At 34.1% G+C, this 14,335-nt stretch overlaps 1 protein-coding gene across 4 annotated transcripts; it reads right to left on the reverse strand.

Annotated features, from left to right (window-relative positions):
• Positions 1-187: 187 nt before the first annotated feature.
• LOC131594995 (pentatricopeptide repeat-containing protein At5g43790-like) lies at positions 188-5,041 on the reverse strand. 4 transcript variants are annotated; one of them, XM_058867207.1, is made up of 5 exons: positions 2,502-5,041; positions 1,578-1,733; positions 1,124-1,236; positions 779-1,013; positions 188-654 (listed from the first exon to the last, which is right to left on the reverse strand). In XM_058867207.1, exon 1 carries the CDS (start codon positions 4,894-4,896, stop codon positions 3,103-3,105), a length of 1,794 nt encoding a protein of 597 aa, XP_058723190.1. In that variant the 5' UTR covers positions 4,897-5,041; the 3' UTR covers positions 188-654; positions 779-1,013; positions 1,124-1,236; positions 1,578-1,733; positions 2,502-3,102. The 4 variants fall into 4 exon arrangements, with proteins under 4 accessions (XP_058723190.1, XP_058723188.1, XP_058723187.1 ...); XM_058867205.1 differs by having other exon boundaries at positions 189-654; positions 1,124-1,336; positions 1,578-1,720; XM_058867204.1 differs by having other exon boundaries at positions 190-654; positions 1,124-1,336.
• Positions 5,042-14,335: the final 9,294 nt, after the last annotated feature.

Below are 14,335 nucleotides of genomic sequence, written 5' to 3' on the forward strand. Positions count from 1 at the left end.
TTAATATTATTTTAAAATAAATCAGAACCGTTGTTCTTTTAATGTATTAGGTGTCAACCATATATACAATACAATGGAGATGCCCATTTCCTTAGCAAATGGAGACGATCCTGATCCCTATAAAACATTTTCATGATAACAACTATGCACAAGTTGTGATCTCAACTGATTTGAGCTAGCTGAGGTAAGGATTAATTTAATTGGAGGTCATAAATTCAATTGTTTGCAAAGGAGAGATAAAAACTATACTAACAATTAACTACAAACAATTAACCGTTAAAAACTATACTAACAATTAACTACACAAACTTTGATATTTCAACTTTCATTTCCAGTACAACATATATCTGAACAACAGCTGAGACAGCCATAGCATCCTAAACCAATACAAAGTTGAGAAAATGCAGTTGCACACTGGTTGTTCATCTTGGTACAGAGCTGAATGCAGCACATGCAACAGCAATGGTTGCAGAGGCTGCCGCAACAAGCTGTGGCTGCCTTAACAAAGATTTCAGCCCCATCGGGCAATTTCGTATCTTCAGCTCCTGGTGGAGTGTTCTCAGCAGTTGCAGTCAAGTTGCCAAAGCCTATGCCTAACTTTGGAAGCAAAAGCATTCTCTCACCTTGGACATTTTCACCTTTGTTTTTTGATACCTTTTTGTCATGATTTTCAAACAACAGTTAGAAAAGTTTCTATCATAACTACCAGTTATATTTAGTATCACATCATATATAGTTCTTAAACTCAATATATCAATATCTGGTTTTTGATACATACTTTGGTTCCATCTGATTGCTTGGATTTCTTTAGCTGATCAATCTCGAGAATTCCCATACGTGTATACTCCGACAAAAAGCCAGTTTGTAAGCTTAGTTTTGCAATCTGCAAATTAAAGTGACGACGTGGCACAAAAAAATTAAATGGCTGAATAGCCGTCCGATCCAAATTTTGACCAGGAGAGAACATCAGTGTCATGTGAGAAACCTATGCTCCCAGCACTGCGCTTTACTTCCTGTGTAGTCAGGGAACAAAAGCACATCATTACACGTATGATTAATTGGTTATATTATACGTGAAATTTCAACTGCAATGCGACGAAAAATTGAAGAACCAAATATGAACCTTCGTGGGATTACTTGTTGTCTTGCACGTAATCTCACTACCGTTAACAGCATTCACATTTAATTGTATCTTTTCTTTTTTAGCCATTCTCTTCCCGGCAGGGTTGACAAAATCTGGAAAGGTAAATGGCACATTCACGTAGAACACATCGTTGCAGCATGTTATCTTCTGGGACCAACTAATTTTAATCGATAAATTTGAACCACCATCTATCTGTTACAAACAAAACCAGTACAAGATAACATAACCAAATGGGTCTAGCTATCAATAACCTTCACATCTATGAAGCATCAACACACTCAGACATGCATGAACACTAGAAACAACACTGATACTTAAACAACGACAATAATCAGTGTTATGTCAATGTTGCTGACACATGTTGGACACCAAACATGTCTTTAATCCAAGGTGTCAGTGCTACATAGTTCAGAATACATAAACTATATAATACCTGTGGTATAGTCAAAGTGAACACATTAGACTTGAGAAAGCCTCCTTCTTGAGTTCTGATGACGTTCTCCTTACCACCACTTTGGTCTTCCATATCAACCAGTTGAGTAGAATATGATTTCCTATGAACACTGACCTCCACACCTAGAATTGAACCCTGTTAGCCAAATTGTATCAGAACACAAAATCTGCAACATCTTTAAAAGTCAAAAAACATTATTCAAATGTAACAAGTTCTTGAGTTACTATAACAAACTTATGAGTAAGATGTCAAAAACATTTGTTCATGAAATGTGATTGAATATATTTGGAAAACTAAGTGATTTGATTCAAGTATATTTTTTTCTCTCAATTCAAATTATGACTAATGAATTTCAGTTAAGATTGAATCAAACAGAAGTATTTAAGTTCAGTTCAAACAATATTTTATAGACAAAATGCTTATAACCACTAGAAATTCACATACACGCGACTTTGAGATTCAGGGTTTGAACTATGATGATGGTGTCAAACCTAACAATATTGACTTTTACCAGTAGAGCTAGGATTCTCAGACATATTAGACTATATTTTATTGACCTTCCAACTGAATTTTATAGAACCTCAGATATTAATTTTTAATAATTTTTAACCAAAAAATTATGAAGAATATATTGACATACACAATTTTTAACCAAAAAAATTATTAAGAATATATTGAAATACACAATTTTTAAAATATATTCGAATATAAATCACTTTAAAATCAACTCATTTTCAACCTTAATCAATTCTACAAAATTAACTCCTTCAAAATCAATTATGATCATCGCAGAACCAAACACACCCTAAGTTTATAACATTATAATCAGATTAATTTGGACAAATAATTAAAAAAGAAAATCCTATTTTCTTAAACATTGAGAATGCAGAAAAACGAACAAACCTGAGAACCCATAGGAACAGCCACAACACAATCACAAGACCGACTCCCCGTAACACAATGCAGCCTCCACGATCCCGAAACCTCAACAAGCGCCGTATCCAAACAACAATCCACCTTAAGCTCTATCGGTTAGGAGAACATATCATACTGACCAGAACTGAAGCGGTGAAACTGAAGGTGGATCTAACTAAGAGGAAACTGGTTAGGATGTTGAAAAGACCAAAGAGGCTAATGTACTGTTCAGCTTCTTGAAATATGAGTTCTAGAGACATTAAAATGCAGAAAAGGTTATATCAACATATCTAAACTATTATGATGGGTAAACAACAATCCAGCATAGATTCACATTAAACATTTTATATTACTTCAAAGGCTTACATGTTTATCTTAACATTTATAGTGATGAGTTACTTTTTCAAGTGCTACTGAAGGAGTATACTAGAGATGTATTTCAAGGTAGAATATTGATTATACATACAGTAAGTAAGTTTCTCATGCAACTATATGATCTTATAAATAAACTGAATTTCAAATGAATGTAGGAAACTATATATTTTCATTCAGGTACTAATTTTGCTGTGAGGTGAATTTGGAATCGTTATCACCAGTAATCCAGACAAGAACAACTCCCATCTTTAAAATGATGAAACCGATTTCGATCTCTAACTACAATATCTTTTCCATACACCGCCGATATTAGCTTGGTAAACGCATGACAATCGCCACAAACTCGAAGGTTCTTAATAATTCTTATAGGTAAACTCGAAGGAGACGCTATAAGAGCAAACGCTATGGCTAGTCTTTCACTATGGTAAGAAAGTACACCTTCCTTATCTTCCTCTTCTACATCAAACAAAACATCTGATGTTCTCGCATTGTGACCATATTCTTGTAGTCTTCTATTAATCTCCACGATCTTCAAATATATTTCTTTTGAAAACGGATGAGTTTTGTCACCTGTAAGAAACTCATGCATGGCACCATTTATCTCGACTAGGCTAAAACCTGGCAATTTGTTAACACCATGAAGTTTCATCAACATTCTCACCCTCTTCACATCGTTCCACCTTGCAACACTAGCGTACATATTCGACAAAAGAACATAGTTTCCGCTAGTTTCTGGTTCCAACTCTATTAACTTTCTGAGAGCAAGTTCTCCCACATCTAAATTTCCATGAAGTCTTGCTGCACCAAGTAAAGACCTCCAAATTACCGCGTTTGGTTTCATCGGCATATCTTGTAACCAATCCTCTGCTTCCTTTAACCGCCCAGCTCGACCTAGAAGATCAATCAGGCAACCGTAGTGTTCAAGTTTCGGTTCCACCCCATGAACCTCCTTCATGGACTTGAAAATCTCCAACCCTTCTTCCACTAATCCAACATGAGAGCAAGCAAACATTGTAACCACAAACGTCGCATCATCAGGAACTAAACCCTTTAATTTCATCTTTCTATAAAGCTCAACCGCTTGATTCCCATAACCATGAATAGCAAAACCCCCAATCATTGCATTATAACAAAACGTATCCCTATCTCTATCAGACATTCTATCAAACACCTGACATGCAAGATTCAAACACCCGCATTTCGAATACATATTAACCAAAGCAGTTCCAACAAATCTATTCACCATAACCTTATTCCTCAGCACAAAACAATGAACCCAAAAACCATGACTAAGAGCACCTAAACTAGAACAAGCACTAACCAATGCAACAATTGTAACTTCATTAGCTCTTACTTTAGCCACTTGCATATCATGAAACAAACACAAAGCTTCCAAGGAAAATTCAGCATCATCAAAACTATTCACACTATTTGCATAAGCACTCAAAATAATATTCCAAGTAGCCAAATCAGGTTGATCAATTTGATCAAAAAGATATCTAGAAACAAACAATTTCCCATATTTAGCATAGAAATTGAGCAAAGAGCCTTGAACAAAAAGATCAAAAGGTGGTTTCAGAAACTTCAAAACATGAGCATGAAGTAATAAACCATATTGAAACCATGATGGGTTAGAACAACAAGCCTTGAAAAGTGAAGGAAAAGTGAAACTATTAGGTTGAAGATTTTTGTGAGTGAGAATTTTACTATAAAGTGAAAATGCTAGATTAATTTTATTTTCACTATTTTTATTTTGATTAATCAATGATGAAATGAGTGTGTTGTAGAGGAAAATTGATGGGTTTGGGATGTGATTGAAGATGGTGAAAGCATAGGATAAATTGAATTTAGAGGAAATGTTGATGAGGTGACTGAGGCAATATGTTTGAAGTGAAAGACCAGTGGTTATGATTTGGGCATGGGTTTGTTTAAGGTTGTTGAGATTGTTGCATTTTTGTTGTAGTGTTTTGAGTGTTGGGTGGTTGAATATGTGGTTTTTGGGTTTCATAAAATTAATTGAATTTTCCGGCGACAGTTACGGTAATGAGTTTTGAAGACGGTGGTGGGAGGAGGTGGTGAGTTTGAGTAACTTTCAAAGCGGTGCTGAGGAAAAGGAGTGATATAGTCAGAACGGCGAGGAGTTATAACCAAAAAAATTGGTGTGGATATCAAACCGGTGCCTGTTCTAAACCGGTTTAGAACCAAACTGAATGGAGTAGTTTTACTTATAAACCAGACTTAAATACACTTTTTCATCATTTTATTTTGATTTTATTAATGTTTTCGCTCTCTTTAAAAATAAAAAAAAAACTTAATACATTCTTTGTCCTTTAACTTAATTTCGGATTTCATTTTAATTCCTTATTTAATAAACGTTGATTCTTGGTCCTATAAATGTCATTTTGTTAATTACATTAGTCATGTCCGTTAAATTTTAGTAAAATCCGTTAAATTGGGTATACATGGCACTTTAGTTGGCATTTGCTTAGATGACATGTAATTATTTTATGTGATATTAAATATTTCTTTCATTAATTACAAATTTATTAAAATAATTAATTTCTATCATTTTCTTTCCATTTCCAGTAATCATCAATTTTCAATATATATCTTTCATTAGCAAAACAAAACCCACCACCAAAACTGCTTCTCTCCCCCGCAACTGCGATCGGGAGGGGGATGGAACCACTTGATGCCAGAACTCGCCCCCGAACCGGACTAAACCGGTGGTATAAAGCCAAAAAAAACTGCTTCTCTCTTATCTTCTCTCAAAACAAAATCTTCATAAATTCATACTTCAATCAACCATGTCTTCCCCTCACATCTTCGATCGATAACTTCACTTTTCATTATTTTTCAGATCTACAAATTTTAATGATTTCTATTATTTATTTGTTTTTTGTTTGTTTGTGTTTTTAGGTTAAATCAATTAAGGAAGCCATGAATATGGTTGGAAAATCAACTCCTTCAACAACTTTGATCCAAACCGCAAAATCGACAACGACAGATTCAGTTCAGTTTACCTCAAAATCTCCGTGATGGAAATATCGCAAATCATTGGTAGCTTATATTTCTACATTCGTCATTTCTTTATCCCCTCCCTGTTTGGATTTTTGGGTATTTTTGGATTTGGATTTGTTGGAAAAATGAGATTTTGAATTTCTGGATTTAAGAGGTTGTTGAAGAAATGAGATTTTGAGTTGCTGAGTTTAGGGGTTTTTTGGATTCTAAGTTTACTAGTGTTTATTTTGATTTGAAAAGATTATCTTGAATTGAAGAGATTGTGTTTATGGTGATTTGAAGAGATACTATTGAAGGAGATGGAAGATCTGAAGCAGGTGGAAGATTTGAAGAGATTGTGTTTTCTGTGTTAATTTATTGTTAATATATATATTTATTTATTTTAAGAGATTTGAAGATTAGAACATTTGTTATTAATTATTCATGATTTGTTAATATAAATTTATTTTTTGTTAATATATATTCTTGTCCTGAAGAGATTTAAAGATCTCAAGATTTGTTATTATTTATTTATTTATTTTGGAGAAGATTTAGAAATATTTATTTTTTTTGTTAATATAAGATTAGAAGATTTGCAATTATTTATTTATTTTGGAGAAGATTTTTTAATATATATTTATTTTTTGTTAATATATATTACGGTATTTAAGAGATTTGAAGATTAGAAGATTTGTTATTATTTATTTTGGAGAATATTTGTTATTATTTATTATTTATTTGAAGAATATTTGTATATATATTATTTAAATTAGTATTGCTCAGTCACTATTTTAAATAATGCTTTGATGTCCTGCCACATCACTAGAAATTAACGTTTTTTTCAAAATTTAACAGAAAGGATTAAGTTAGCTAACAGAACTGTTTTTAAAGGACTTACTATATGTAACATTTATTAGATAAGGGACTAAAGTGAAACCTGAAATTAAGTTAAAGTTAAAGGACTTCAGGACTAATTAAGCCAAAAAAAAAACTAGTTGTTCATACCTTTGTTCAATATTTTATATATTTAGTTCGCACATTCTTTTATGATTATGTGGCGCCATATCTTATAAGTTTAATATGTCATATTTTTTAAAAAAACTAAAATTAATTTTATAATATTATTTAAAAATAAAAAGAAAAAAAATTATTTTTAAATTTTCTTAAAGAATAATTAAATCATTTTTTAATCATTTTAAATTAGTATATTTTATTGAAATTTTGGGTAATTAATTAATTATAAAAAAATATTAAACTATATATGCAAAATATACTTTTAACATCAAGATGAATCAAACCCTGTCCTCCAAGACCACATCATATAAGTTTACCATGTCATATTTTAAAAAATAAAAATTCATATCCAAAATTAAGTATCAGAACTAAATCTCTGTCTTGATTATCTCTGAACTATCTCTGGAAAATATCCAGAATTAAGTATCAGAACTAAATCTCTGTCTTGATTATCTCTGAACTATCTCTGGAATGTATCCAAAATTAAGTATCAGAACTAAATCTCTATCTTGAATGAGTGTCAGAATTAAATCGTTGACTTGATTATCTCTGCATTATATCTAGAAGATAATGTTCATTTGATTTGTAGGAATAGACTGAAAAAGCAACATTAGTTTTATGCAATATCGTGATGCATGTATTGTAATGTGTTTTTTGAAATGAATGAGAGTGTTATACATATGCCTTGGGGTACATGATGTATGAATGCAAAATGTCGTTAATGACGACAGCAAATGGTAGTAGCGTCTGACGGGGAAAATAAATCCCTGACTGTTGCAGAGAATACGGAGTACAAGTCTTCCCATTCTAGTAGGAACTCCCACATCATGCTCGAGGATATTTAGCTGGAGATCTTTAACTTCTGCTTGGGGATGGGAGTGATTTGAAAGATTGATTTTGACTTACCTTGACCGGGAAAAGTGAGGTGAATAACCCTATTTTGGAGAAAAGAAAAATATCGAAGAACCGGAAGTGTTGAAGATGTAAACTCCGTTGAGGAACTAAGTCTATGTTGGGAAGAGAGCATTTGTAGATATCTTTTCGAGGATTACCCTGTGGGGATATGATCATGTGAAACTGGCACTTTGGGAAGGCATTGATGCTTTGAACATTGCCCTCAGTGGTTATAGTAACTGCCATTCCTGAACTTGTATTGATTAGGACACACCAATGAGTATTAATCGAAGTTTCGGACAGGCCTTGCATAGCTTTTCCCAAGCTAGTAGGGAATTTGAAGAGATTTGCCTTATGAGGACCTTATGCGATGTGTACTATGGATGACATGCCCCTGGTACCCATAGACTTAGTATGATGCCCCTGATTGTTTGGCATTTTGAGAGATTCTTGGAATCTTGACCCAATTGTCCTAGATCGATTGGATAAAACATGTCATGCCCCTTGTATACATGGCTTCTAGAGTGATCTTGTCTGTCGGGATAACTGTTAGTCATTAGTCATACCCTGTGCAGATTCTTCCTGATGCTAACATTTGAAATTATGTAGCAGAATATGTTTAATAATGAGTTCATAAGGTGCAATGCATATGTATGTCTTGATTTTTGAAAAACTGTAAAACAAAAGATGTAAAAGCGTGATATTTGTAAAAACCTGATATCAACTCAGCATTATGGCAAACCTTAAGGAGTCAGGATACCTTTTGGTGACAGTATGCTTTCGAACTAACCATGCTTCAGTTAGGACTTTCAAGGGTTGTAACGTGGCTTGGTTCTCGGTTTAAGAAACAAAGGTTAATGGCTCAAAGTTTATTTGTACCCATCCCAATCTTCGTGATGTTCTTCGATCCTATGCTCATTTAACCTTTCGTTTAAGTCCTAGCAGAGCTTGAAGTCGTAACACTGACATTTGATGATGGTTAAAGTATTGGAAGTTTATTTGGGTAGGCAGTCATCCCCTTTTTTTTGTAATGTTTTCTTTTGTCGAGGATTCGTAGTGACCTCTTTTTTGACTTTGTTATCCCTTAACTTTTGCCTTAACTGTTTAATTTGAGGTTATAGTCAGCGGGATGTTTCGATTTTTGATAAGTCTCCTTCATAGGTTTTGATTTAACAGTTTTTTTCTTTTTTAAAGATGTTGACTACGTGATTCAATGATTATAGGAGCTCATTGTAACGCCCCGATTTTCGATATTTATTTTATTATGTAGTTATTTGGTGTGTTTGGTGCTTAAACTGATATTTTAATTATTATTATATTAGTTTAATAATTTTTATAAGAAGTAAAATGATTAATTAGTTATTGGGGCCAAGTAATGATTAGTAATTGGGAGGGTGTGTAGTAAGCCCATTAGCAAATTAAGGATTAGTAGGAGATTAATAAAATAAGGAAGAAAATTAGAAGGAATAGTTTTTTGGGCAAAATCGTGAAGAACGTAGAAACAGAGAAAGAGGCTAGGGCAAGAGAGAAAGGAGACTTCCACCATTGTTGAAGGATCAAAGCTCAATCCTAAGGTAAGGGGGGAGAATGGGTTCTTTAAATGGTGATTACAACATGAGAGGGTAGTGAGGGTTTTTTTCCCTCTTTAGGTTTCACAATTGATGTTTGATCCCTTCTTTGATGTGTGAATTGATTTGACTTGTATATTGTTCTTCATGACTAATGAGTATTGTATGATTGTGGACGAAATTCTGTTTTGGATTGATGAATTATGATGTGGTGTTGGGTGTTGGTTGAGTTGTTGTTGTGTTCATAAGAGGAACTGAATCTGAATGTGAAACTGTCCAATTTGATGAGTAGGAATTGAGTTGTTATCATGTTAAAACTGATGTAGTATAATAGGTTAATGAATCTAGATGAAGGGAGCGAGTTAATAGGTGAAAATATGATGTTTTGGACCCGAAATCGCAGACTGGAAGTGATGAAAACGAGTGAGAACGAACTGGTGCGAGTGCAGACTTGGAAAGACAGTTTTCCTGTCAGTTTGCGTATGGTACGCGTACGGGTTGAGGCCATACGCGTATGAGGGACACACCCAGGGGGCTATACGCGTATGATACGCAGCCCTGTCCCAGCATAGTACAACCTACTGGTGGAATGCGTATGGTACGTGTATGAGAGAGAGGTCATACACGTATGAGAATGTGATACGCGTATGGAGGAGTTTTTAGTGCAAATCTGATTCTGGCGAAACGCGTATGATACGCGTATAGGCAAGGGGGTATACGCGTATGGCTTAGCTGTACGCGTATGGTTACGCTAGTGTGCAGAATTTTCCATTTTTGTGATTTTCTTCTGATCCTTGAGTGAAATAAATACCTTTCTGAGTTACTAAACTTTAGGACTTAGGTAAACATAGAGAGACTGTAAGAGTTATGCTTTGGACATTAAATATTGTGATAAGTTGTGTTGACTGTTGTGAATGTAACTACGAAATAATAAAATTATAGTTGCATGTTGTTGAGCTGATTGATAGCCTAAATGGCAATGAGTTGAAGGCTGAAGCCTTGTGTTGTTGAATTGTGTTGATTGGATGTCCATATTGCATACATATGTTGTTGGGGGCTTATGCTTTGTTGTTGGCCTGTATTGGCATTGTTGAAGGCTTATGCCTTGTTATCGCCTCTAAAATAATGGCAATTGTTTAGGGCTTATGCCCTGTTGGTACCACATGCATGTAGAGTTGAGAGTTGCATTTTCATTCATTCTGACTGACTGCAAATGTTGTGTAATGATGTTGTTGTGTAATTGATGGAGTGAGAATCTGTTTATGATTGTGTTTGTGCGTGGTGTAGATACTACTCCTTAACCATGTGATATCTCACCGTGTATTTATTGAATGTAATTCTCACCCCTTTTCTGTTGTTGTGTCTGTGCTTCTTCGGGAGTATAGATAACCAGGTACCAGAGTAGTGCTTGGATTGTCGAGTGTTACCTGATCGAGTCTTAGGAGTCGTTCTGATACGTAACACGGGAACGTTGGGATACGCTGTGTTTTGTTTTCTTTTCAGTTAAATTGTTACGTATCTTGATTTTGATATTATCGTTGGACCATCTGTTTAGGGGATATAATTTATTTGTTGAGGCCGTGGTGCCATGAAAATTAATAAGCTTTTTTAAATTCCGCTGCAGTATTGAATATTCTATTTTAATGAGGAACTATAAAATAAAGTGATGTTTTAGTGAATTGTTTAGAAGATGTGACATCCTACTCGTATTACTCTGATTATTTATGTATTTATAATTCGTTTATTTTCGATATGAGAAAGTGGGGTGTTACACTCATCACTAATTATGTAGAAGTGTCATACCCCAAAATTTACCCTTATAAATTTGTGAACGTCATTTTATTACGGATAAAAGTGATGACGCATTTGGTAAGAGGTTAAGGCTTGCGGGTACAAAGTCTTGGGTTCGAATTCCACTTCTGATGTTTTTTTACCTTTTATTTTGTTACTAACTTAATTTTTATCACAAAATTGGTTTTTATTAATTAAGTAATATTTTTCGTTTTTTTTATTCAACTTTCAAAAATATCTTTTTATTTAAAATCTTGATTTCATGCTTTCTACTCCACCAAAAAGAAACAAAAATATATGAATATTTGAATTGATTTTTAGTGCATTTTATGTTAGGAAAGTTTCTATGAAATTGATCTAAATAGTTATAATTCAGAGATCAAATCAAATTTGATTTCAAATTTTAACTATTATAGATTAATTGTCATCAAATTGTGATTTGATTTTACTTTTTAGTCTAACCTAATTTTTTTCATTATAAATAAGAAACCAACACCCACTTACAAGGGGGCGCCCAATTTCCTAATCCTTTCTCTCTAACCCTTTTCACGTATAACACTCTTACTTCAGAAAACTTTTGTTTCAGAATTTTTTTTACTTGTACGCTTAATATACACTAATTTTCAAACCACCATATTCAAATCCAACCCCCAAATTGTTCAAAATAACTCACTTGCGAAATTTGTACACTATGTCAAATATACACCATGAATAAACTCTCCAATATAACCTTTATCATGTTATGTTATAAATCAAAACCCCTTTTATGAACCATAATGTATTTTTACGTCGCAGACTTTTTCATTTACTCTAACAAAATACAAATGCGAATGTGGTTTCCTTTTTGTTTTTTTCTGTCAAATTGCAGTAACAGAGACAACAAGGAAAAGAAGATTGGAACAAACATCAAGAGTTCATGAATCTAAGAATTTTCAAAATAGAATGGTGCTTGTTGTTATTTTCATTGATTACAGGTACAGAAAAAATAGATGAAGGAATTCGGGTCCACTTGCCATCACCCATCCGACGGAACCGCGAACCACCCGTGACCGGATTCGCCGCCCTCCTCCATCACGTCCGTACGATTCGCCGCCCTCCCTCGGACGAACTTTCTCCAATCACCGACTACCACCGGAACCGGGCCGCCGCTCTCCGCCTCGGGAATAGAGTCCAATCGCGATACTCCTCCATGGATCTCCGACGCACAGCCATACAACAATAACCTCAACAACAAGCTCGCCGACAACCACAAACAGCCGCACGAAGTCGGTAGTTTTCTGCTTCTCTTTACAATTTCTTGTGTTTACAGTGTTCTCCTTGTTGTAATAAACCTTAATCCTCTCTTAATTGCTCTAATCCATGCTCAATCGGCATGTAATTCAGATTTTTAGAGCTAGGTTTTTGGAGGTGTTTTTTTTGCAGGATTGGCTTTTGCAATTGACCTGTTCGGAATTTAGGTAGCAGGTTCAGATTCATGTTGAAAAACTAGGCACAACCATATCTTTGTTTGTTAGTTTTGGTGGAGTTTTGAGAATTGGCCATGGTTGTTGAGAGATGTTATCTGAGAGAAACTCGCTGACAGAAGAAGGTGAAAATACAAAACTGAATTTCTCTCCTTGCTGTTATATATTTGTTTATTTGTAATTTTCATTTTTTTTTTAATTTAAAACTAGCTTACCACGTGTCAAAACCTAAGTGGACTTGGTTATGTTATGAAATTTTAAATGGTTGTCTTGTGTAGAAATATATGGTAGCAGAGTGGAATAACATGTGAATTCGCCTTACTATTACGTGCCCCGTTTTTTTTGTCTTTTCAAATTTTATTCCTTACCTTTTTTTTAATTTGATTTAATTTAGTTATTAGTTTTTTTTAAAAGGTTAATTTAGGTTGTTTATTCTAAGTACTAAAAATGTTTAAAATATAGAAAAATAGGTGATTAGTTTCTTTTCTCATATTATAAAAAATTGTAAAAATATATCATTCATTTTTTAATCTCTTTTTCTAGATTTAACATACTTAGTGTTATATTTTTTCCTCAATTAATAATTGTTAGTATTTTTTTTTATATATCATTTGCTATAACATCTTCTTGTTTATGCGAGGTATTATCATCTCTGAGCAATGGGACTACTCCCTGAGGATATTTATATATTTTTTGCGTTAATTTTTTTTATTTGTAATAGTTAATTAGGGCTTTACTTTCCGCATTCCCGCCAGATTTTTATTGTAATCCCCTCCCCAAAGCGATGTAATAGCGTAGGAACTTTTACTTTTCCGCAATTTATTTTCTGTAAATATATTAACTGTTAGTAATTAGGATTGTATGGAAAGACTAATAATTGAACGTTAGCTCACTAACTACAAGATTAACATAACTGTAATTAAAACACTCTTCTCACACACTCACCTCCAGGGTACGCCCCTCTTGGTTGCCTTACGAATTAAATGGTCGTGTTCCTTGAATATAGGGGTACCATTAGCAAAAGTCTCTCAATCCAAAAATCATCGCAAAGATCATAAGTCCCTCGATGACCCTCGGTGTTGCCTACAAATATATGATCTAGTCCCTCGAATGGTTGCCTACGAAGTGATGATTGTCCCTTCAAATTTGCTAAAGGGACCCCTACTTGTTGCTTTCAACGACCTCGATGACCCTGTCGATTGTCCCGAACACGTCCAATCAATAGGACTACCTACCCTAAATGGTAAGGATAGCCCTATCTCTTTCTTAGAAGAATAAAAAGCATAGAAAAAGACCAATTTAGGGTAGTGCTCTTAATATGCCTAGCTCGATTAAAAAAATCTTTTCAATACTCTTTCAAAGACTAAGGCTATGCATTTACGCTAAAGTCCTTATGTCCCTTTTCAACTCAAATCAAACAAAACAAACATGAGCTAAGTAAATTAAGAGCCCGTAGGCAACTACGGATGAAAAAGGTGCTTACACCTTCCCTTTTCATAATCTACCCCCGAGTCCGTTTCTTTTAAAAAGGGTCTTTTTCTATTCTTTTTGCCCTTCCGAGTTATTGGATAAATTAAAAGTCAGTGGCGACTCATGCTTACCGCAACATTGCTTGCTAAAAAATAAAAGTCAGTTCTCCCACCGAGTTACAAGAAGAAATGTTGGCATAACTGAGTTAACTGAGTAACTACCCTGCCCCAAGTTATGATCAAGGTTT

This window comes from Vicia villosa, linkage group LG4 (genome assembly GCF_029867415.1).
Source record: "Vicia villosa cultivar HV-30 ecotype Madison, WI linkage group LG4, Vvil1.0, whole genome shotgun sequence".
Classification (NCBI taxonomy): Eukaryota; Viridiplantae; Streptophyta; class Magnoliopsida; order Fabales; family Fabaceae; genus Vicia; species Vicia villosa.

Excerpts from the sequence above, each read along its gene's own strand:
- LOC131594995 (XM_058867207.1), bottom strand. The coding sequence starts at position 4,896 with ATGAAACCCAAAAACCACATATTCAACCACCCAACACTCAAAACACTA.